The 24,519-nt window shown below is 37.4% G+C and overlaps 1 protein-coding gene across 1 annotated transcript in view; it reads right to left on the bottom strand.

The window, feature by feature from the left end:
* Positions 1-7,984: 7,984 nt before the first annotated feature.
* The window catches only part of Smp_078570 (putative zinc finger protein), a gene marked incomplete at both ends in the record, with an annotated part of 31,448 nt that continues 14,913 nt past the window's right edge, over positions 7,985-24,519 (bottom strand). The window contains 6 exons of the mRNA XM_018798162.1: positions 7,985-8,007; positions 11,532-11,615; positions 12,281-12,364; positions 13,722-13,805; positions 15,225-15,308; positions 16,498-16,581. Of these exons, the coding sequence (XP_018653131.1) occupies positions 7,985-8,007; positions 11,532-11,615; positions 12,281-12,364; positions 13,722-13,805; positions 15,225-15,308; positions 16,498-16,581 (443 nt within the window). The remainder of the gene's footprint in view (positions 8,008-11,531; positions 11,616-12,280; positions 12,365-13,721; positions 13,806-15,224; positions 15,309-16,497; positions 16,582-24,519) is intronic.

Raw genomic sequence — 24,519 nt, 5'->3', positions numbered from 1 at the left:
ACAGTAGAAAGTTTTTGTTCATCACCAAATTGTCTATGGTATTGCATTAAGATGGTAATTCAGGTAGGATACTTAGTTGTATAAAACTGTTATATCCCGTGGAGCACTTCATTAGATAAGTAACAAGAAGCAAACTCCATTGAAACATATCAATCCATTCAAATGTTATGAACAATGAAATAATAGTTAGAAGACTCATTTCTGACATGAGACCCAGATGCCACTTAAAATAATTTCATATTCTATCGCGCAACCACACAGGTACCAAGCACCCTGGTGGTTCATTCGCACTATTCATATACACATTCACATCACATTTATCACATGTATTTCGATCAGTGATTGCGCTTAAAAACCATTGTCTGGTGTCGGAATACTAATACAACACCACCAACATCATTTTTATTGCATTTGCGAAATTTTCATGTTTCCGACTTTCCACACACTGAGTTAGGGGTAGTATCCCTATATAACATGGCGAGTAAGAGCAGGTGTAAATAGTGAAATTTTCATTTCAATGTACATGTTCATGTTATACATCATTGAATAGCACTTCATTAGATAAGTAACAAGAAGCAAACTCCATTGAAACATATCAATCCATTCAAATGTTATGAACAATGAAATAATAGTTAGAAGACTCATTTCTGACATGAGACCCAGATGCCACTTAAAATAATTTCATATTCTATCGCGCAACCACACAGGTACCAAGCACCCTGGTGGTTCATTCGCACTATTCATATACACATTCACATCACATTTATCACATGTATTTCGATCAGTGATTGCGCTTAAAAACCATTGTCTGGTGTCGGAATACTAATACAACACCACCAACATCATTTTTATTGCATTTGCGAAATTTTCATGTTTCCGACTTTCCACACACTGAGTTAGGGGTAGTATCCCTATATAACATGGCGAGTAAGAGCAGGTGTAAATAGTGAAATTTTCATTTCAATGTACATGTTCATGTTATACATCATTGAATAGCACTTCATTAGATAAGTAACAAGAAGCAAACTCCATTGAAACATATCAATCCAAATTGTAGTTAATGTGTGCCACTTTGAATTACTTATTCGAAATCATTTTTTGACTAGTGTGAACATTAAAAATCTTATCAGTGACAAACACCGAATGATACTTTATGTAAGGAATTAATACGAATTAATATCACTGATACTTTATTACCATTGCACAGAAGACATGCTGACTTTTATGAAACCAAAATCCATTTGTTCATAGTGATTACCTACAGTCAACTCACCCCAAAACAAAGAGTACTTTAGACGACGTCACAACTTGATTTGGGAAATTCTGATTAAACTATGAACTATTCAGGGAGTTATTTCGTACCAATTATTGATCACTCAATGTAACAGAGTGTATTCATTAATTCGACAACGTAATGATGTTGTTTGCTGACATAATGTTTTATTAACGATCAAAAGCACTTTGAATCCGTGTAAATAAATTTGAAGAAAAACCGCTTACTATTGATTGATTGTATTTAATTGACTGGATGCAAACATTTGATTATACAGATATTGAGAAAAAAATACATTACACAGCTCTTCATATTGTGCTGATTACTACATTTGAAAAGCAGTGCATTTCCTAGTTTTTGATTTAAGTTGGCACCACGAAAGTATACTAAGTATTGATTAACCTACATCCCTTTCAGCAACTAGATATTATTATTTTTGAGCATTTCTTTTATAAATTTTTCTCGATTTTCCAATTCTAAAGAATCATTTACTCTGTACGCAAAATACCAGTTGAAGAGGTAAGACGGATATGATCACATTGCTATTTAATATTAATAATGGGTTGTTTTTATACAATCACTTTACAGGAAAGATTTCTGCAAAGGTTTGGGTGGAACGATGGGGTGTTTTTTGGACGTCATGCCTATAGAGATTGGTGGTAAAAATAAATCATGTATATAGCAAAGTACTTCGAAATATCCAAATGATTGATAAACTCATTGACATATATTAAACATCACTCACATACTAATACGTACCGAAGTTAGGCAACAATGGAAGTTGTAATTTTCAAAAGCAACCTAATTACATGTTTTATTCTTTGATAGGAATTCACACACCATTTTACATTTGACCATAGAAATTAATAACTTTTCATTATGATCACATTATTTGTATCACATATTTAAGAGAAGTCATTTTCAGAATTTTGTTTATAGTAAAGAAATTATTATAGTTGTCTTTTAACTTATTCTCTATCTGACTCCATTGGGATTGAATGACGACGATGTTAATCAAGTGTAGATCATTGTAACTTTGTATTTGTTCTATAGACTTAACACGTTGAAAAACAGTGGTACATCGAGAGTTAAATATGAATTGTATTTAGGATAAATATAGTTCAGACATGCTGATAGTGAACATCAGACATGTATCGAAATTTTAGGGATTATATTAAACATTGGTAATTGATAACATATCAACTCAGGGAATGATAGGGTAATTTATTTTTATAGGTCATGTAAGAAATACTGGAAGTAGATAAATACATACATATTGCCATAAACACATGTGTAAAACTTTACCAAGATTACATGTGACTAGTTGAAAAGGTCAAACATTTGAATAGCAGAATAAATTTAGTGAGTGTATAGACAATTATAAGTATTATTATTGAGATCTTAAAGAAGATGTGTATCTCAGGTAGATGATTTCGGTGGAGTTTCGTCCTTTAAACTGGATGGTTTGATTGTGTAGCTATCACCGTCATCAGTACAAACGTCATGTCGAAGTGAAGTATCTGTATTTTGGACATTTTATTAGCAACTTGTCTTTCAAACAACTCCGTCTGTAGCCCCTCCGAGGGCTACTGCCGGTCGCAAGCCTGGATAAAGGAGGAGGGTTGGGCTGAAAAAGCGCTACCCACAAAAAATTATTCAGACCATTTAAACTCTGTCCTGAGAGTCAGAAGGTCTTCATTTAGAAGAGTTATGACGCCTCATGATGAAAGCCAAGTTCCTTCGGAAGCCACGAGGCCGATGTCGATGGAAAGCTCATAGACCAAGGATCATCATAGCCTCCTTCAAAACAAAGGAAGAGGGCATTACAATGAACGTTATCCAATGCTATGCGCCGACCAACGACTACAATGAATACGTTAAAGACTAATTCTACAATAGGCTGCAGTCCATCGGTGAGAAGTGCCCAACAAAGGACCTGACCATTCTGATGGGAGACTTAAATGCCAAGGTTGGAATGGACAACACTGGATACGAAGACATCATGAGACGACATGGAATGACTAGGAGAAAGGAACGAAAATGGTGAGAAACTTGCAAACATATGTGCTTTCAATAAATTGGTCAAAAGCGGCACTATATTCCCAACTAAACGCATACACAAAACCACATGGACGTCACCGGATCACACTACACAGAACCGAATTGACCAGATCTGCATCAACAAAACGTTCAGGAGGGCGATGGAGGATGTGAGAACCAGAAGAGGAGCTGATATAGCATCAGACCATCACTTGCTGGTCGCCAAGATGAAACTGAAACTCAAGAAGCACGTCACAAAGTTTAATACGGCTTTTCTTCGGGATACTGGCAAACTCGACCGGCTCCACTGAACCAACCCGACATCGAAGTAGCACCCACCGACCTCCCAACCGATGTTGGCCCACCAACAATTAAAGAGATCAGCATGGCCATCAGGCGATTCAAGAGCGACAAAGCGGCGGGACCAGACAACATTCCAGCAGAGGCACTGAAAGCAGATGTAGCAGTAACTGAAAAGATACTCCACATTCTCTTCAGCAAGTTTTGGGATGAAGAACAAGTACCAACAGACTGGAAAGAAGGACTTCGAGATACCAAAGAAAGGCGATCTCAGAAAGTTCGATAACTACAGGGGCATCACTCTTCTCTCAATACCAGGAAAAGTCTTCAACAGGGTGTTATTAAACAGAATGAAGGACTCTGTAGACGCCCAACTCCAAGATTAACAGGCTGGATTCCATAATGACCGACCGTTTACAGACCAAATCGCAACTCTACGGATCATTATGGAACAATCAATTGAATGGAATTCATCACTCTACATCAACTTCAGTGACTACGAGAAAGCATTTGATAGCGTGGACAGGATAACACTATGGAGGCTTCTTCGATATTACGACGTGTCTGAGAAGATGGTCAATATCATAAGGAAATCCTATGATGGATTAAACTACAAAATCGTTCATGGAGGACAACTCACCGACTCGTTTGAGGTAAAGACCGGTGTCAGGCAAAGTTGTTTACTCTCACCCTTTCTCTTTCTCCTGGTGATCGACTGGATTATGAAGACATCAGCATCTGGAGGGAAGCTCGGTATACAATGGACAGCTAGGATGCAGCTGGACTATCTAGACTTCACGGATGATCTGGCTCTTCTATCACACGTGCAACAACAAATGCAGGAGATGACCAGTGTAGCAGTAGCCTCAGCAGCAGTAGGTCTCAATATACACAAAGGGAAAAACAAGATTCTCTGATACAACACAACATGCATCAATCGAATCACACTTGACGGAGAAGCTCTGGAGGATGAAGAAACCTTTACATATCTGGGCAGCATCATTGATGAATATAGTGGATCTGATGCAGATGTGAGGGCGCGGATCAGCAAAGCAGCAGCATATCTAAAGTTGAATAACATCTGGAAATCAAAACAACTATCAACTAACACCAAAGTCAGAATTTTCAATACAAATGTGAAGACAGTTCTACTGTATGGAGCGAAAACTTGGACAACTACGAAAGCCATCATCCAGAAGATACGTGTTTATTAACAGTTGTCTATGCAAAATACTTCGGACCCGATGGCCAGGCACTATCAACAACAACCTACTGTAAGAGAGAACAAACTGGGTTTCAGTAGAGGAAGAAGCGTAGGAAGTGAGTAGGACACACATTGAGGAAATCACCCAACTGCGTCACAAGACAAGCCCTCGCCCGGCATCCTGAAGGCCAAAGGAAAAGAGGAAGACCAAAGAACACATTAGGCCGAGAAATGGAGACATATATGAGAAGAATGAACAAAAACTGGATAGAACTAGAAAGGAAGACCCAGGACAGAGTGGGTTGGAGAAAGCTGGTCGGCGGCCTATGCTCCTTTGGGGGTAACAGGCATAAGTATATGGTGAGAACATATGGAACTCAAAACAACTGTCAACCAATATCAAAATCACAATCTTCAATACGAATGTCTAGACAGTTCTACTGTGCGGAGGTGAAACTCAGAGAACTATCACAACCATCATCAAAAATGTAAAAGGATTTATAAACATTTGTCTAACCAAGATACTCACTTTCCATTGCTCGGATACGATCAGCAGCAGTCTACCATGGGAAAAACCAATCAGCTTCTAGCTCAAGACGAAATTAGGTAAAGTCAATGAAAGTGGATACGACGTACATTACGGAAATCGTCAAACCGAATCAGGAAGCAAGCGCTAACTGGGAATACTAAAGGGGAACGAGAAAGACGAAGGTCAGAGAACACATTGCGATGACTATTGGAAGCAGACATATAAAGTATGAATAACAACTGGAAAGGATTGCCCACGACAGATTGTGATAGAGAATGCTGGTGGGCGGCCTACGCTCCTCCATGAGGGTCAACAGGAGTAAGTCTGCTTAATAATCACCTTAGCATTTGAATGTATATCTAAATGTCTAATAACAGCTTCCATCTTGATACCGCTATGACCAGTCGAAGTGTTCATAATATGTAATGTAATTCCCAGATCTAACCACCTCGTTTTCTAATAATCAACTCTGAACCTGAACTAAAAACACAGAATAGAGCGAACTCAAAGAAATGTAATTTATTGAAACTGTATGTAAACGATAATTATCAAATTGTACAAGTACCACTGATGTAAAAATTTTCAAGTAACCGAAGAGATGTAATAACCGATACAGCGTACGAACGACTGAATTGACTTTTTTCACAAACAGACTGTAGCGAAGCAGTTCGGTCTCAAAAATTTATTTGTCAAGTGATTTCTATACAAAGCGGATTAAGAATAAAATAATTTCGCTTTACATAAACTATAAATGTTGTATGTGATTCCTATACTGGATTACGCCGGTTGATATAAAAAACAGCCTCTTTATTACTTTGAAAAACAACATATTTATTTTCAAGAAGCTACATTTGACATAACTAATTAGGGGTTTGTTTTTTTTGACACAATTTCAGATATTTGTGTTCTACTACACTTACATTACACATATATAACGTGATCAATCAATCTACTACAATCATAGCTGAATCTGACTTCCATTTTTCTTCATCTCCATTAATTTCATTTACTTCCTGGACTAATACTGTTTTACAATCGAATACGATTGACAACGCCGGATCAAAATGTCGTAGCTGGCAAAATAGTTAGTTGAAAGTCAATACGCTTCGAAATGATATGATTTGTACGGATTTATGAAATAAGAAAGAATATTGCATACGTTACCCATGCATATGTAAATAGAACGCAGAATAGCAACTACAAACTCAGTAAAAAATAATAACTTCATTTGTACAGTGAAGATTATATAAAGTAAAAACAATTAAAAAATAAATATTATACAAAAGGTACTTCTGATAAGCATACAAAGAGGAAAGGTTATTGAACCAAATGAGAAACTAAAGTTTGTTTTATTGTCTTATAATGATTGTGTGGATAATGAGTATTTTTTTTGTTTTAACAACATTACATCTAAGGGCTGGATAACGAAGACTTCCAAAAACCAGTCAGTAAATAGTGAAGATAGCTGAAGTCAAAAAAGAAAACATCAGTTAGTTGTTGACAATTAAACATCATAATATGCATGACACATTATAAAATGAAAGGATATTATGAACCGTAGACAAAGTGAAATATAGGTTATACAGTAAACACAATTGATTGATCACTAGGTGGTGATCAATGCCATGCGTGTCAAGTCCTTCTTAGTGCAGATCGAATGCTATCGATCAAGTTACAATGTGGTCACTAGTCTAGGTGGCTCGACACTGCGTGCACTATGTTGAGATAAGATGGTGGTTGGAGGTGGTCAACAGGAAACCCTGGACCCAGGTTTCGTGCTACTTTGCACTCGTCAGCAAGGTGTACCCGTAATCTTGAGGGAACTGGCGCTCCCTGACGGATTCGATCCCGTGTCATAGTAAAAAGTAAAACAACTATAAAGAGATTTGACCACTAAATTGTTCAAAATCACGAAATAATAAGAGTGTAACAGTAAGTGATGACGAGTATAAGCCATTAGGTTTAAAAGGTTACAGTTATATTTACTAGGAAGAACAGAAATAAGGAAACACTGTTTAAATTGTTACATTCGTCTTTTATCCTAAATTAACTATCCAATGTTTTTTTCATAGTTGAAATCATAAGTCAATTAAAGCTAGACCACCATGGAGAACTTCGAAGCACTGGACGGCCGTTTCGTCCTATTGTGAGACTCCTCAGCAGTGCGCATCCACGATTTTTCGAAATTTATCTGCAAGACATCCGAAAACTTCCCAAATAGCATATGACTATTTGTTCAATTAGTGTTTCAGTCAAATTCTTGCTTTTTAGAATACATTATAATGATTTTGAAAAACTTTAAATAGTACTATCATGTCAAATAACAAAATTGATGCTATAGAGAATTATTTTGCATTTAAAATTTGAAACGGATTAGTTTGACAAGAAATAACTAACAGTGCACTAGCGAAAATACTGTCATACCGATGTAGCATTATCATACATCACATTTAAAAATGACCGTTTACACACATATGTTAATATTTGTACACAAATATTAAACAAATCTTCATCTTTAAACAGTTAACGATAGATAAGTTGGATAATAAGCTGAAAAATATAGAAATAATTTACTTTGAATTACCTTTGCATGTATGATTCTTTCAGTGGACATCTTTCAATAGGCTATATATTCGTGCTAGACACATGAAAATTCTGCTCCTAAAAGGAATTGGTTTTTAAAATAAGTCATCACGGAAAATATTTAGGATTAACAAAAATATGGAACATATACAATATATTACCTCCGCCTGCAGCTTTTCCAGAGCTACTGCCGATCCCAAGACCGTACAAAGGCGGGAGGTTGGGCGTGTATTTGGTAACCACATCCATAGAAAACAAACTTGCTTAAAAAACGCTAACCAGACTAAACAAATTAAACCAATTAAACTCTGACCTCCGAGTTGGAGGAATTATGACGCCTCATGGTAAAAGCCGTGATTATTCGGAAGTCACAAGGCCGATGCACCTTCTAACAATTAGAGAAACACCTTTTATAGGTACATGGAATGTCTGGACAATGTGGGAGGCCGGGAAGACCAGTCAAATAGCAACGGAAATAAGGAGATACAAAGTGGCGTTTCTCGCAATCATCGAAACCCATTGGACATAAGCTGGACAGCAAAGGCTAGATACGGGAGAGATGCTTCTGTACTCTGGTCACGAAGGGGAAAATGCTCCACACACTCAGGGAGTAGCTCTAATGCTGTCTAGAGAAGCACGAAATGCACTTGTGGGATGGGAATCTCATGGACCCAAGATCATCAAAGCATCATTCAAAGCAAAGAAGGAGGGAATCACAATGAATGTTATCCGACGTTATGCATCTACCAATGATAGCGACGACGACATTAAAGATCAGTTCTATGAGAGGCTGCAATCAGTCATAGAGACGTGTTCAGGAAAAAAGCTGAACAGCCTGATGGGAGATCTAAACGCCAAAGTCGGAATGGACAACAACAGTTATGAAGATATCATGGAACAACATGGACTAGGAGAAAGGAACGAAAATGGGGAGAAATTTGCAAATCTATGTGCATTCAATAAATTGGCTATAGGCAGCACATAATTCCCACACAAAGCTGCATGGATCTCACCGGACTACATCACGGGGAATCAGATAGACCATATTTTTACCAATAAAAAATTCAGACCACTACCTGGTAGTCGACAACATGAAACTGAAGCTAAAGAAACATTGGACAACTAGAGAAACAGCCCTATGTAAGTTTGATATAGCCTTTCTTCGAGATACTGGCAAACTCAACGAATTCAAGATAAATCTCAACAAGTCCCAAGCCTTACAGGACCTACTCAAAGAAGAAACTACTATATAGGACAACTGGAAAGGGATCAAAGAAGCACTAACTTCAAAGTGTTAGGAGATACCGGGCCGCAACAAGCATCATAATAGGGAACAGATCTCTATCGAAACCCTGCAAAAGATTTAAGAAAGGAAGAATAAGAAGATAGCACTTATCAACGGCCAACCAAGAACAGAGAAAATCAAGGCACAAGCTGAATACACAGAAGCAAACACGCAAGTGAAGAAAAGCATTAGAGCAGACAAGCAGAAATACGTGGGAGACCTAGCAAAGACAGCGAATAAAGCTGCAAGAGAAGGAAATATGAAACAATGATATGACACTACCAAGAAACTGACAGGGGAATTGTTAAGTTCGCTATTTGAATAATGAAGAATACAGTTTCTGAATACGACACTCGAACGTTGAACCGTCGCAAATCAGAAGACAGAAGAAAAGCTGGAGAAGTGTTTAATTGGTAAGAATCGAAATGTACAGAAAATCACGGGTAGCATTTTTTAAATCAATATTGTGATTCGGCCGATCCGCAAAGAGACATATTATGCTACTGTCCAATAGTAGCATGCTATGTTGATATTCTAGAAAGCTCCATCATGTTCTGATTGGATGGAAACTCTTCGGCTCCTTTAGGGACTCCGGAGGCTCCGCTGTAGTTCTCAGAAGCCGACTCAACAGAAATATAGTAAACTAGAGAAAACAGTCAAGGACAAACAGGGCAAGTCAATCACTGAAATCCAAGTATAAAGGAACAGATGAGTGGAACACTACATGTAACTTTCCAATAAACCAGCTCCATTGAATTGACCGGATATCAAAACAGCACACACAGACCTTCCTATATTTGTCCCTCCACCAACGATCGAAGGAATCAGGATGAACATCAGACAAATCAAGAGCAGAAAGCAGCAGGACCAGAAAAAACATCCGTTGAAGCACTGAAGGAAGACACAGAAGTAACTGCAAACATGCACATGTTTTATTCAGGAAGATTTGCTAGGAGTAACAAGTTCCGACAGATTGGAGAGAAGGACAACTCATCAAGATGCCGAAGAAAGATCTGAGCAAATGTGAGAACTACAGAGGCATCACATTACTGTCGGTACCAGGAAAGGTTCTCAACAGAGTGTTGCTAAACCGGGTCAAAGACTCAGTAGACACCCAACTTCGAGATAAACAGGCTGGATTCCGTAAGGATCCGTCATGCACAGACCAAATCGCCACACAATCAGTTGAGCAGAATTCGTCACTATACATCAACTTCCTTGACAATGAGAAAACATTTGACAGTGTGGATAGGAGAATCTTATGGAACCTTCTTCGACACCATGGTGTACTTGAGGGAATGGTCAGCATCATCCGAATTCATAAGACGGACTACAGTTGAAAGTAGTGCAGTAAGGACCAAAGTCAGACAAGGTTTCCTACTCTTTCCTTTGCTATTTCTTCTAGTGGTTGACTAGATTATGAAGACTTCCACAAAACAGGAAGCACGTGAAGCAGCTTAATTCTACCCGAGATATTGAAAATTGGTTACAGTATGTTTCAAGCGGAAGGTCTACGGAATTCAAAGAAAACTTGTCTTGCAGTCAGCAGATATATTATGAACAATTTTGCATGAATAAGGGTTATTTGACAGTGAACAAGCGACAACAATTATGTAAAATAATAAAAACAATCCTGTATATATTAAGGTAATTTGATCAGACAACAAAAATTGCAAGTTGAAATTTAACACAATAAGATGATAGATAAATAAACAAATTGACTAGTGTGCAAACAGTTAAGAATAATTAGTTTTGACTTCAAAATAAAAAGACAAGGATCTGAAACTCAAAAGGACACTAAAAATAATTCTTCGTTAGACATTCACAACTTTGAATTCAAGGAGAGAGAAAATAGTGTTAATATAATTCATAAAACACGATATTGGATCATAGAAATAGTGACGAGTCTTATATGCTACGAACTCTCTAACTGATACAATTTTATAGTAGACATATTTCATTACTCAATACATATATAAATATCTTTTTAAAATTCTAAATTTCAATGGTTCGGATTATTTAGTTGTTGACATTTTAACGGAAATTTGATCAATCTTCGATGGCTTATGTGCATCCTGAATGGATTTCCTTGATATAACCATTATAAAACAAGTTTATCTAGAATAACGCCTTGATGTTTGAAGTAAACAGTACTATGTTCTAGTACCTGGAATTCAGGTACGTCTAGCTGACGAGTCCCGCATAGGACGAAACGCGCTTTCTATATTCCACTGCTAACTACTTCTTACCTAATTTATATAAATCTCTTACAAAGCTAAAATAATAAATCGTATTTGATTTTTCTTTTCAATCATACCTTCGTGAACCATTTTAATATGTCTATTCAGCCCACTTCTTTGTATATATTTTCTATCGCATTGTTCACAAGCAAACCTCACTCCTAAAAAAAATAATTTTATTGAAAAAGGAAAGAATAGAATCATTAAAATCAGTGGAATAATAGATCATTTCATTTCTATTCTCAGTCATAGTAGAATAAACCTATAATGACTCTGTGACAGATATCTGGAAATTATGGTGAACATACACTGGAACATTTATGTAGACAGTCAACATCAGTGACTATGGATCTAAGATGAAATATCTAAGAATTGGAGTTAGTAGGATGTCAAATGTGTTTATTACTACTAAATCAAATCTTTTTGCATTTTTATTTGACGCTTTTCACAACAATCGCCAATTGATGTTCTTATTTGTACATGTTGAATGAGTAAAATTGAGTAATACACCTTGATAACATTTCACAAAAACAAACATTTATTCATTCAAGAAGATAATCTAAACAGAAATGAAATAATTTATGAGACTTTAAACTTTACATAATGTGCTCGAATTAATGGTGTCGATCACTAAATTGAATATGTGACCCAATAAATGAATTCTGAATGTTTTATGCAATAAATGATAGTCTCATAATTCTTCAAGCCAAAAGATTTAATGGAACAACACTGAATAAAGGCATAAATTAACTTATGATATGATGAAAGTGTAATCCAGCATATAATTATATGGTGAAACATGATTATCATCATCATCAAAACCCACCTGTATGAACACTTCTCAGATGTTCATTTAAGTTGGCTTTAGATGTAAATTTTCTATTACATTGATCGCATCGATATTCTGTCCCTAATGAAAAGATAATCGTTAATATTAGTGAATCTACTTATACAAATTTAATATCAATATTGAAAGCTATGTTGATATAGTCAACTAGTCAGATGTGGTCGAAAGTGAAGATCATACGAAGGACAAGTGCAAATCACTGGCTAACAAATCGATTGATTTTCTAAGGGTTAGAGATGCATATATATAAATGAGTATTCATGCATATTATTCGGTAGCCCAGTACACTTTTTCGGCCACTCGTGCGTTCGCGCTCAGTAGTCAGGTGGGGAGTTAGAGAGTAGGATGTCGTGTATCAGTATCAGATTTCGGACACTGCCCATCATAACATATAATATTGGTTTACAAACTACACATATATGATTGAAATAAATATAGTCAACTTATAAGTTGAACGGTAATGACAAATGAAAAACCTTATATTTAACAGACTTTAGATTTTACTCAATGTATGAAAAATAAAGACACTCCGAGTGATTGACAGTTCAGTACTTTAACAAATCAGTAAGAGTAACAATGAAATAGCTTGGATTCCACAATTTCTGATCCAAACTTTACAATCTGAAAATAAAGTCGTACAATCTCCAATCAGTAAAAACCTGAAAAAAAGGTCAACTTTTAGGTTGTCATATCAGAAATTCAGTGAATTCAAGTTATTGTATGAGGTAGTTTCTTAACTTTTCCGTAAGAAATAATAACCAGAAAATTTGAATCATATCAAAATTGAAACACTTCATGAATGATTATCGTGTAATATTACAAATGGACTGAAATTGGTTCTTACATTCAGTGTTTAACAGATACCGCTATATTCGTTTTCCTAAGCTATTCTGGTAATCCACAGGCTAGAACTACTCAGCGACATGAACACCAGAGAGAAGGCGCAAGTATGAGAGAAAATACTTTACTCCAAGGTTCGTTCTTGTACAGAAAATCATGGGTATTTATAGATGTTAGCGTCTGTTAAATCAACATCATATTTCAGCCAATCCGTTAACGACATATTATGCTACCGACCAATAGTAGCACGTCACGTTGAAATTCTAGAATGTTCCATCATACTCTGATTGGCTAGGGCTCTTCGGCTACTTTTGGGCCTCTGGAGGCTCCGTTGAAGTTCTCCGGAAGCCGACTCAACACATAAAAGTCCCGTATCTTATTATAATGCAATTTATTTGACACGATAAGTATAATACATAGAAATGTGAATAGCAAAAAAAACGTTTTGAAATCCTGTGTTTTATACCATAGAACACCATTTCATTACTTATTAATTAGTAAAATCGATGAAAGTAGTCAAACGTTTAAGTAGAAAGAAAATTTGAAAACGATTCAAATGCAAAATAAGACCATAACTTACCTTCATGAATAACTTTTATGTGTCCAATTAAATCATATTTTGTTGTAAACTTTCTATCACAACGATTACATGCATATCTTATTCCTGATAAAGAAAAATAAAATTAAGACTAGTATTCAACGTATTTGTATAAATGATATGCTTAATGTCATTACGAGTTCACCTTACTCGGTAAACGGAACGAAGGTCAAAGACACAGTGACACGATAGGCTATTCTAATCCGGCCCCGCTAACTAGATCAAGGAGTCTTGATGAGGCATAGAGAATGTATTCTACAGCCACACATAAAATACAAGGTCACTAAGCACACAAATCAAGCTTATTTACACAATGCTGGAAACGCCCTTGGGAGAGCCACAAAACAGCTTACTAAAAAATCCATCAACCAATGACAGTCAAGGATTTTCGAGGGGAAAATGTAAGCTGTAGGTCAACCAAGCGTCTCTTTACGCGAAAACATGAAATTCAAATTTTCAGAATAAAATTACAAAATTAGGACCTTTTCCAAGTGAGTTCTGGGGACTTAACGTCCCCAACAATAAGTTCAATATGAATATTATTTTAGGTTATATATTAGTGGATTAAATTTTTTAAAGAAAAATATTTGAACAAAATGGAAAACTAGAACCACTCAGGTAGACCTTAAGGTCAATTAATATTACATGAGCGATGAAGACAATCATAATGAAGTACTTTGACAAGACAACAAAAGCTTCAACACCTATTTCACGAGTCAAAAAGGAAAACAAAAGAAAGTGACCAATACTGGTCACTTTCATTCACTATATTACATCTATTTAACCATACAAAAGTGTTGAGCATTAACGATAGGAAAATATGATTGAAAACCCCAAGATCTAAAACGTATAAAAATTATATTGTTGTTGGGATGATCCAAAGTAATCCTTGAAAAAAGTCCGGAGGAGCGCTAAAAACACCGGAAAATATTTTATACAGTCAGAGTTGAACTGAAGTTACTTAAAAACATCTAGAAAGCCATGAGTCACCTGTTACATTTCTGACTGAATGATTACCCATCCTGTTACCATGTTTAGAACGATTCCAGGACATTTTAGAAGCCCAACACCATCTGAAATATAATAAATACTCTCGTTTTTCTGTAAATAAACTAACATTGGAGTAGTCACTTTTTTTATACTTCTCTCGTGTTTGAACTGTCGTATAGACTTAACCCGAAGTTATTAGAAAAGCTTAGGAAACTGATCCAAGCGTTCACTTAGAAGACTTATCAATTGTCAAGGATGATTTACGTACTATCTAACCATTCATTGTCATACCTACTTTTCATTCAGACACTAATAAAATTCATCTTTTACAGTGTGCTTTGACACATTATTTAATCAAAGGAAATGATTTTATCATGTAGTTGCTTCCAATATTATTTCCAGTATTCTCTATTACTTAATGAAATCTTCGAATAGGACCAACATTAACGCATGTGTACACAAGGTGAGCACGAAAAAAATAACATAAAAACTAACCTTCATGAATATTCTTGTGATGTCTATCTAGATTTCCTTTAAAAGCAAACTGTTTGTTACATACATTACAGATAAATCTTATACCTAGTGAAAGAAATAATAAGAATTTATGAAACACGAACACGAACATTTTGATGATTATAGTTTGTCAATATATATATAAAATATGCTACATATACACAGCATACATCACACAATTCTTCTACAATGAAGCTGCTGAGAAACTAGCGCAGCAATCAGCATTCAACAGTCCCTGATACCGACCGAGCAACTTAAAAATGTCTACAGATTAAATGCAACATATATACACATGCATAACCTTTATACATCTGTATTGATCTCAGTTGTCGCAATTAATAAAAGTAAAAACACCAACAATTAATCACTTAATAGTTCATGAAAATAATATGTCGTAAATAGAACAATTAAACCCTCCGCAAATTGAACATTCAACCGAAATCAGAAAACGCCCTTATTCAGTGTTTAATCAAAGAGGGGTTTGACAAATGAGGTTTTACTAGCAAAAACAACTAATATTCCACGATTTGTCAGCACTTGTGGTGTTTGAATTTAACCACGGGTAAATATGACAAGAAAATTGTATAATATCGTTTACACTATGAAACCCAGAAGTCCGGTATCCTATAATAACATAAGTTACTCAACATGTTTCACCATGGTACATTAATTGTGGGTAAGAAAAATGATTCAAAATTGGAGTGTTTTACACATAGAAATCGCTACTTTATAGTTAATAAAGACTCAAAATTGTATAAAGCGTTTGGATTTTTATAAAGATAAACGTAAAATTTAATTATCAGTATAAGGGCGTGGAAACTATCGAATTTTTATTGAAATGATGAACCGATCAATTTCAGACCACCATTGAAAACCTGGAAGCACAGGATGGCCGTTTCGTCCCAGCGTGGGACTCTTCAGCAGTGCACATCCACGATTCCACACGCAGGACCCGAACCCAGGACCTCCGGTCTCGCACGAGCGCTTAACCTTTAAGACCACTGAGCTGGGATCCAACGGTGTTAATGTCTAAGTTCAACCAATCTACGATATTGCGTAATCTACCAAAGACAATGGAAGCTGGTCGCGCAATATTGTGGATTGGTTGAAGTTAGACATTAACACCGTTGAATCCCGGCTCAATGCGTGTGAAATTTAATGTTGATTTACATGTAAAATAATTTGATTCAATGTGAATGTATACAGTAAATCAGTTTCATAGTAGTGCAAATCATTATCCACCACCAAAACTTACCTTGATGAATAACTTTTACATGTATATTTAAATTGCATTTAGATGAAAAATTTTTATCACATTGATAACATGGATATTTTTTTCCTAATAATAATCAGAAGAAAAAGAAATAACTATTTAACATTAGTAAACGTTTCTAAAAGCGAATTCAATATGATAATCTAAAGTTAATTAATAATGGCAAACAACAATAAAAATGTAATTTTGATAAGTCTGGTAGATGGACACTCATTTCGATTTCCTAACCGCTTCTAATAACTCTAAACTAAATCTAAAAGGCAAATCGACAAGATAAAAGATGTAAAGTAAGAATAGAACGCTTTCATCTAAGGTTAGTTTATGTACTGAAAAACTATAGTAATTATAAAGATACACAAAACCTTTGGCGCTTCTGCAAGTCTTTGAAACCATGCTGTATGTAGTAGCATTAAAAGTGAATATCCAAGCAGAAACGTGACTCGTTACTTTTTAGATATTTCTGAGAAGCTTTAATTCAACTCCGATCGGACAGTGTTTCCAATAGCTTTCTAGACCTCTACAGACTTTTCCAAGGAATACTTGTGAACCGCCAACAAGTTTAAATAAGCACGTCAATTTCACAACAGAAAAACTATGAGTGAATATACAACTTTCTGTATAGTAGACTTGGAGTTAAACTTATTATGTGGAGAGCAGACCCGAATAAGGCATAATGTACGCAGATTGGGAAATAAAGACCGCTAAGAAAAACTATGAGCGAGTAGAGAAGAAAGCATTAGCTAATGCATTCGTAATAAAAATGTTTCATAAGATATTATATGATTGAATCAAGAGCTGTAAAACACATATTCTGAATGGTAAACTCCAGAAAACATTGACAACTATCTAAATATCGACATCTCTTCCGGTTTGGTTAGTGATAGAAAAGTCTGTTCTGAAGTTTGGTTTTGTCCCAAACACCATTAAATATGACAATCATCGCCATCAGCAAGCAACTTGAATCACATACTCACTAACAACCACTGAATTTTGGCGACGATAAACAATAGGAGACTTATTACAACTCATCAACGAAACAAGAATTAAAAACCAAGTTGTTACCGAAACTATTTCGGAAACAAATAGATAAATTGTTTATTCTATCGAAATTAAACCAGTGGGTAGGATACTTTGAGAGAACGTTCAACTGGTATCCAGACACCTACTACATTCTAAGCAACTTGAACAGAAGATTGACTCAACCTAGACAACTGAAAATCAATCTTCATACGTTGGTAGTACTTTTATTAGAGGAAGATGTTGTACGTCCGACGATGAAATCGAGCCGATAGACACAAAGCTTATCTGAGGCAACAGAAACACTATTATTTCAAACCAGGGGCGCAAATCGGCACTAGAATCTTCGAACAATCAATGGTGCATGAACATAATTAAGTCACTCGTTCTCACGATAGACGAAGTTATAACGCTGCTTTACTACCTTACAGGAATATTCAGCCTCAACTCCATGAGGTCACAGTATATAACCATACGTAAGACTGCTTTTACCGACACGTTGTAAACAACATTCTTTTACAGCCAGACCAACACCACGACGATGCTAAAGATGGGTCATATTGATATTCACCACTCCGGCTTTCACTACGTGTAGGTTTATCTCCTTTACCACGGCACCAATAGTACTCACATAAATACACAGATAGAAAAACCTATTCACTACTTCCAATGCCTCACCACAAAAAGAGAGGCCACGCACAACCTCCAATTAGTCTTCAAAAATATTTTGAATTCAGAAGGTATAAAGTATATGTCACACCTAAATACACTGATTACCAACCGAATAAGTGAAATTTACTTTGGCTTTTTATAATTACTGTTATGTCCCGATAAGAATTATGAATGGTAACTTTTGAGAACTGTTTATGGACCAATATGATACATATATTTTTATTGTATAATTGTTAATTAACTAAACTATTCATATTCGTGTCCGTCTTATTATAGGCTTTATTTTGATCCATGAACTATTATTATATGATTTACCGTTCTTGAGTTATACCCAGTCTATTAATTACTGTTCCCCACATTCACAGCCACTTGGGGCTCAATCTTGTACAAATGCTATTTTCTATTTTATTGGTACGATGTGGTCTCTCTGTTTGGTATATAAACCTAATATGTTTGAAATATACGATCCATACCGCGGAGGCTGAGATCGGTGTTCTGGACTTAACAGGCTTGGCTAGACAGGAAGAAAGACCGATAAGTACTCTAGACTGCTCGTACGGGTTTCGTGTGTCATTGATCCGAACGATAATTCACTACTCTCTAATTCGTGGCATTATCACGTTATACATTAACAGGCCATCCACGCCACAATTTATAACAATTACACAGTAAGATAATGGTCATCCGCATTCTCAAGATCGGGAATAGATCATCACCTACTATTTTAAGAGCCATTTTCAGAATATCACCGATGTCAGTCAGTAACAACGTAGAACTTCGTACGTACGTACATCAGTTCAAGTTGTCGATTCAAATCCCATGGTGGTAGAGGTAGTAAAAGTATAAGCAGTAATCAGAAAGATTAGGGTTTGAAGATGTTATTCGAGTATAATTCATTACATTACATCACGCCTGTTACCCCTCGTTGAGAAGCATAGGAAGCCAACCAGCATTCTCCATCCAACCCTGTCCTGGACAATCCTTTCCAGTTCTTTTCATGGGGTTAGTGACCCTGTAGCTGTAAATAATTCCCCAAAATCAATAGCTCATTAAGTGTTCGACATTGGATGCTGACCATGTTGTTTAAGTGGACTTGTTTAACTGAAGGCTTTCGGTCATGCATCCGTACCAGATCACGTTTCAACACGGCGTGGGACACAGCTCCTACGTTTCATTAGCCAGCTTATAGAAAAGGTCCTCGATATATTGGTAACGAATCAAATATATCTTTCCTGCCTCTTCTCGTCTGACTTCTGATTTCTATCTGACTGGGAACGATCGAATATAGAAGGTGCTACTGGTAGCTAGTTGTAAAACTAGAACACCCGTTGCATCATCAACCCCATCCTGTATAAAACTAACTCACTAAAAAAGGCTAACCAGGAGTACAATCCAGTGAAATAAATTTGGAAAGAGAAAAAGATAAAGACATGAAGAATTTAGAAGATTAGAATTTGGTAGAACACAAAGAGTGGATGCACCTTCGCCATTGCAAACGACTTTGAGTCATATCACTCAAGGTCTCTAACCATCGGTTGCTATCATCTCGCGGATCCCAACCTGGTAGTCTACACCTACCAACATGACTCAGTTCACTTGTCAATGACTTCATGGATTTATGCCATGTTTTGGTCTGATCGCTCCTAACTTTCTTTCAACCTACTCCTACACCACAAAACATCGCTCGTCAAGGCAGTCGGTCGTTGGGCATACGTAACACATGTCTCAGCCATCTCAACCGATGACGTTTCAATACTTCATCAATTGATTTGTCATTCTTACCTAGTACCCGTTTCCTAACAACTGCATTACTTACTCGGTGGTCCCAGGACATACGAGCAATGCTTCGAAGACACCTATGATCGAATACTAGTAGCCTACGAATATACTCTAATCTTACCAACCAGGTTCCACTGCCATAAAGTAAAACGGAACGAACTGCTAGTTAGTAGACGGATATCGCACCTACGCAATAAACAACGCAAGATGGCAAGTCGAGCCTTCTGCATCCGTGCTAAGATTTCGTCACACACCAGACCTCAAGGGCTGACGAGACTCCCAAAATGAATGAGGCGGTCGGTACACTCAACGACTTCACTCACTATCACTAGTTTAGGTGCCGATGCAACCGAATCCTGAAGTAGCATTTTGCATATCGAAGGAGAAAATCGCATCCCGAACTGTTATAACGTGTGAGTTGCCTATTGTTATATCGATTGCGTGCCCTCTTTAATATATTAACCCCAAATAGAGAGCAATGATTTATCGATCGCCCAATGATACACAGAAGCCTTATGAGCAGTGTTGAGTGCTATTCGGTCCTGCTTTCTGCCTAGTCCAGCCAGTTAAGTCCAGAACACCAATAACAGCCTCGGCAATATGAATCATTATTCACAAACATACTGGGTTTATATACCAACCAAACAGACCACATCGTACCATAAAATAGAAAATAACATTTGTACAATAATTGGCCAAATGTGGCAGTATAGTGAATACAGTTGCGCCAAATGTAACTAGTCATGATGCGAAAAAAGTTTCTAATGTATCTAATGATCAAGATTCCCTCATTGTTCTGCCAGATTTCGATTATCTTGATGATTCACATGTTCCTGTTGAAATCTCTTATAAAAATGTGAGAAAAATGTCGGATGCATTAAATGATGATTAAGAATCCAATACGATTTTCATAGATATTGATTATCCCAATGATTTATTATCTATTGATGAGGTTCCAAATAAATTCAAGGAAACTGTTTCAGAAGAATCAGACGCTGGTAACCTCAAATCGAATGTCGTCGATCCTCATGATCTAGTCAGTTCTAATAGATTCTCTGTGACAAACATGTTTTATGTAATATCACATTAATAGTAACTTGGGTATATGAGGATCCGACACTCTTTCGTGGGGGAGGATGAATTCGAGAAATTTAAAATCCGGATATCAACTCCGGATTTTTCAAAAAAAAGGGGGGGGGTTATATCCCCTGGTGAATTATGAATGATAACTTTTGAGGACTATTTATGGACCAATGTAATATGTATATTTCCTATTGTATAATTGTTGTATGATTAGCTTTATTTTGACCTTTGACCTATTATTATACGATTCTTGAGTTGTCATCAGTCTATCGATTACTTTCCCTCCTATGCACAGCCACATTTGGCCAATTATTGTACAAATGTTATTTTCTATTTTATGGTACGATGTGGTCTGTTTGGTTGGTATATAAACCCAGTATGTTTGTGAATAATGATTCATATTGCCGAGGCTGTTATTGGTGTTCTGGACTTAACTGGCTGGACTAGGCAGAAAGCAGGACCGAATAGCACTCAACACTGCTCGCTCGTATTTGTGCATCATAGCTCCGATCGACAATTCGCTCTTCTCTCAATGGCGGGAATAATCACGTTCATTTATCAAACAGGACACGCATTCACGTACAAGATATGACAATAGTGCGCACGCATTCACACTCACGCAAGCACACGTTATAACACGAACATGTTTGCATTGTTGTTTACGGTGCTCAGAAGATTCTGAATCTTGTCAGGGTCTTCACCAAATAAAACTATGTCGTCGGCGTATTCCAAGTTGAATCTTCCGGCATACTTTCAACAGGAAATTTAGATGAGGAAGGTATTATATCCAAAAGCACGTCAACAAACAAAGTTAAACAAAAGTGGAGAGAATGAACAGCCTTCACGAACGCCAATTGAGGTATTCAATTCTGATGACAGTTCACTATAAGCTCCAACTCGGCCAGTTGTGTTCGAGTAGAGAGCCTGTGTATGATTAATTTACTTATTTGGTACTCCTTTCGGTAACAAACACTTCCATAGAACCTCACGACTAACAGACTCAAAAGCCGCCTTAGAGTCCAGAAATACTACGATTGTGGAGCGTCTGAATGTGTGTCTATGTTCTAGGACTTGATGTAGTGTGGATATTTGGTCTATACAACCACGTCCAGGTCGGAAACCAGCCTGGTTTTCTCTAGTCTGCTCTTCACGAGCTTTACTTAGGCGTCCAAGTATTGTTGAATCCAATATTTTAGACACTATATTAGTCAAACTGATTCATCTGTGACTGTCACAAAAGGACATTTGTCCCGTCTTATAGACTGGCACAATCAGTGATTAAGAACAGTCATATGAAATTACGTCCAGTTCCCAGATTCTACCTAAGACCTCAGTCAATCTCACTGCCAGTACGGGACCGTCATTCTTAAAAATCTCAGGGGTAAACCTGCCAGGACCTGCTGCTCTCCCTCGCTTCAGATTTCCTATAGCTTTTACAACCTCGTTAAGAGTTGGAGGACTTACATCAACTTGCCATCCAGGTCGACTGGAGATCATGGGAAGCTGAAGTAAGGCTGAATGACAGTTGAACCGATCCCTAAAGTGTTCTGTCCACCGATCCAATCTCCTGGATTGAGATTGAATGATATGTCCATCTTTATCCGAGATAGTTTCACTAACAGTTAGATTCCTAATACCTGTTTCCTTGACAAAGCTGAACAGTTGTCTGCTGTTACCTATCGCCACTGTCTTTTCCATCTCTCTAGCTTTCGCTACCCAACACTGTTCGCAATCATTGCGTAGGCTTCTTATTAGCATGTGCTTAAGCTGGCTCCGCTCCTCGTCGTGTTCACAGCCAGATGAGATGAGTTTTCAAGCATCTATCAGTGTGGTAGATGCTGCTGAAATCCAGTATTTCTCCCTAACCTTATGGTCTGTCTTACCGGCAGATATCACTGCTGTTCTCACAGCTTCTCGGATATCATTCCAAGCTGCCTCAGGGTGGGCATCACATATATGTCTGCCTCACTGTTTTTCTACTTGTGCCTGAAATATTCTTAGCTTGATTATCATTAAGTAGAACTCTAAGAGGTCTCCTTGAAGTAACATTCCTACGTCCAGTAAGGCGCAGACAAATATGCGCACGCACTCGAGCATGATCTGAATCAAATTATATGCTTCAGAACGAGCGGGTCTTCTACCGAGCACCTCCATCAGTGGCTGATACCGGTGCGATCTAGTTGGGTCCAACGTTGTGACGAATTCGGGGGTCGTCATGTCAAAAGATGTTTTCCTTGTGCTTAAAGTTAGTATTTACTACAAACAGAGGGTTATCTGAGCATAGCTGCAACAGACAGTCGCCATTATCTGTTCTTTCACCCACGACACCATAAGATCCACCCAGGTGTCTTTTCTTTTCGCTTAGTTTACCTACTTCAGCATTTAAAACACCTGCCACTATTACTACATCAGAGCGCCTAACTTTATGGAGGAGGTAAGAAAGCTTTCTCTAAAACTCATCTTTTACCTCATCTGAGCTGCAGTCAGTGGAAGAGTAGGCAGAAACGACCAAGAAGCAACGACGAGTGTCCCTATCATTCCAAGTCCTTACTGTCCCGTTTAGTCGGACAGCGCACAGACGACTGCCTACTGGGATCCAGTCTAAAAGAGCTAGTCCTGCTCTAGGACTCAATGCTATACCTACACCAGCGAGGCCACGGGAAGCAGCATCAGGGCTTCAATATACACGAAGTGTGAATCAAGATGGTACTTTATTTTGATATGGTGAGGTCAAATGAATGACGCTACTCGGATCCCGTATGTGCGTTTCCGAGACGCAGTACACATCGATGGTACGAGATTCCGAATTCGTAGCTAAGGAAGCCTGTTGTCCTACATGGCACAATGTTCGGACAATAAAAGTTCCTACATGTAGTTTAGAGCGTGGTTTCAGCAGGCTTAGAATAACGTTCCGCGTACTCGAGTCATTTGCATTAGCGGTGCGAGGTGATAAAGGAACGTGAAAAGAGTTAGTCATGGAGATAAAATAATTATTAGGTGTAGGAAGGATTTGGTTGTGACCAACTTGGTTTTGTGTGTTGTTACGGGTATGAGGGTTGATGTCACTTCCAAGCTGCTCACACAGTGGTAGGGTATTTCTTGAGGTACCTGAAAAAAAAGTTGGATTAGTGTTGGTCTTAATGACCTGGGAGCGTGGCCGCATAGCCCAAGGGACAACTGCTTGAGGCCGGTCGCGTACGGCTTTTTTGTGGGACGTTTTTAACGTGTTAGCTCCGTTCTTCAAAAGGCCTTACCGCCGGAGACGGAAATCCGTGAGGTGAAGTGAGGTGTGACATTTTCAGGGTAGACCTTTCATAACCCTTTAATTCCCTGTGAGAAGGCAGCATCGCTGCAGATGCTGGTTGTCCGAGAGAAACACCTTACTGCTGTCACATCCTTCTACAGTCAGCAGTACGACTTTGCCCTTAGACCTTGAGTTGCTGTTTTTAGCCT

Source organism: Schistosoma mansoni, chromosome 6 (genome assembly GCF_000237925.1).
Source record: "Schistosoma mansoni strain Puerto Rico chromosome 6, complete genome".
Lineage (NCBI taxonomy): Eukaryota > Metazoa > Platyhelminthes > Trematoda > Strigeidida > Schistosomatidae > Schistosoma > Schistosoma mansoni.
This window is presented reverse-complemented; position numbering and strand designations above follow the sequence as displayed.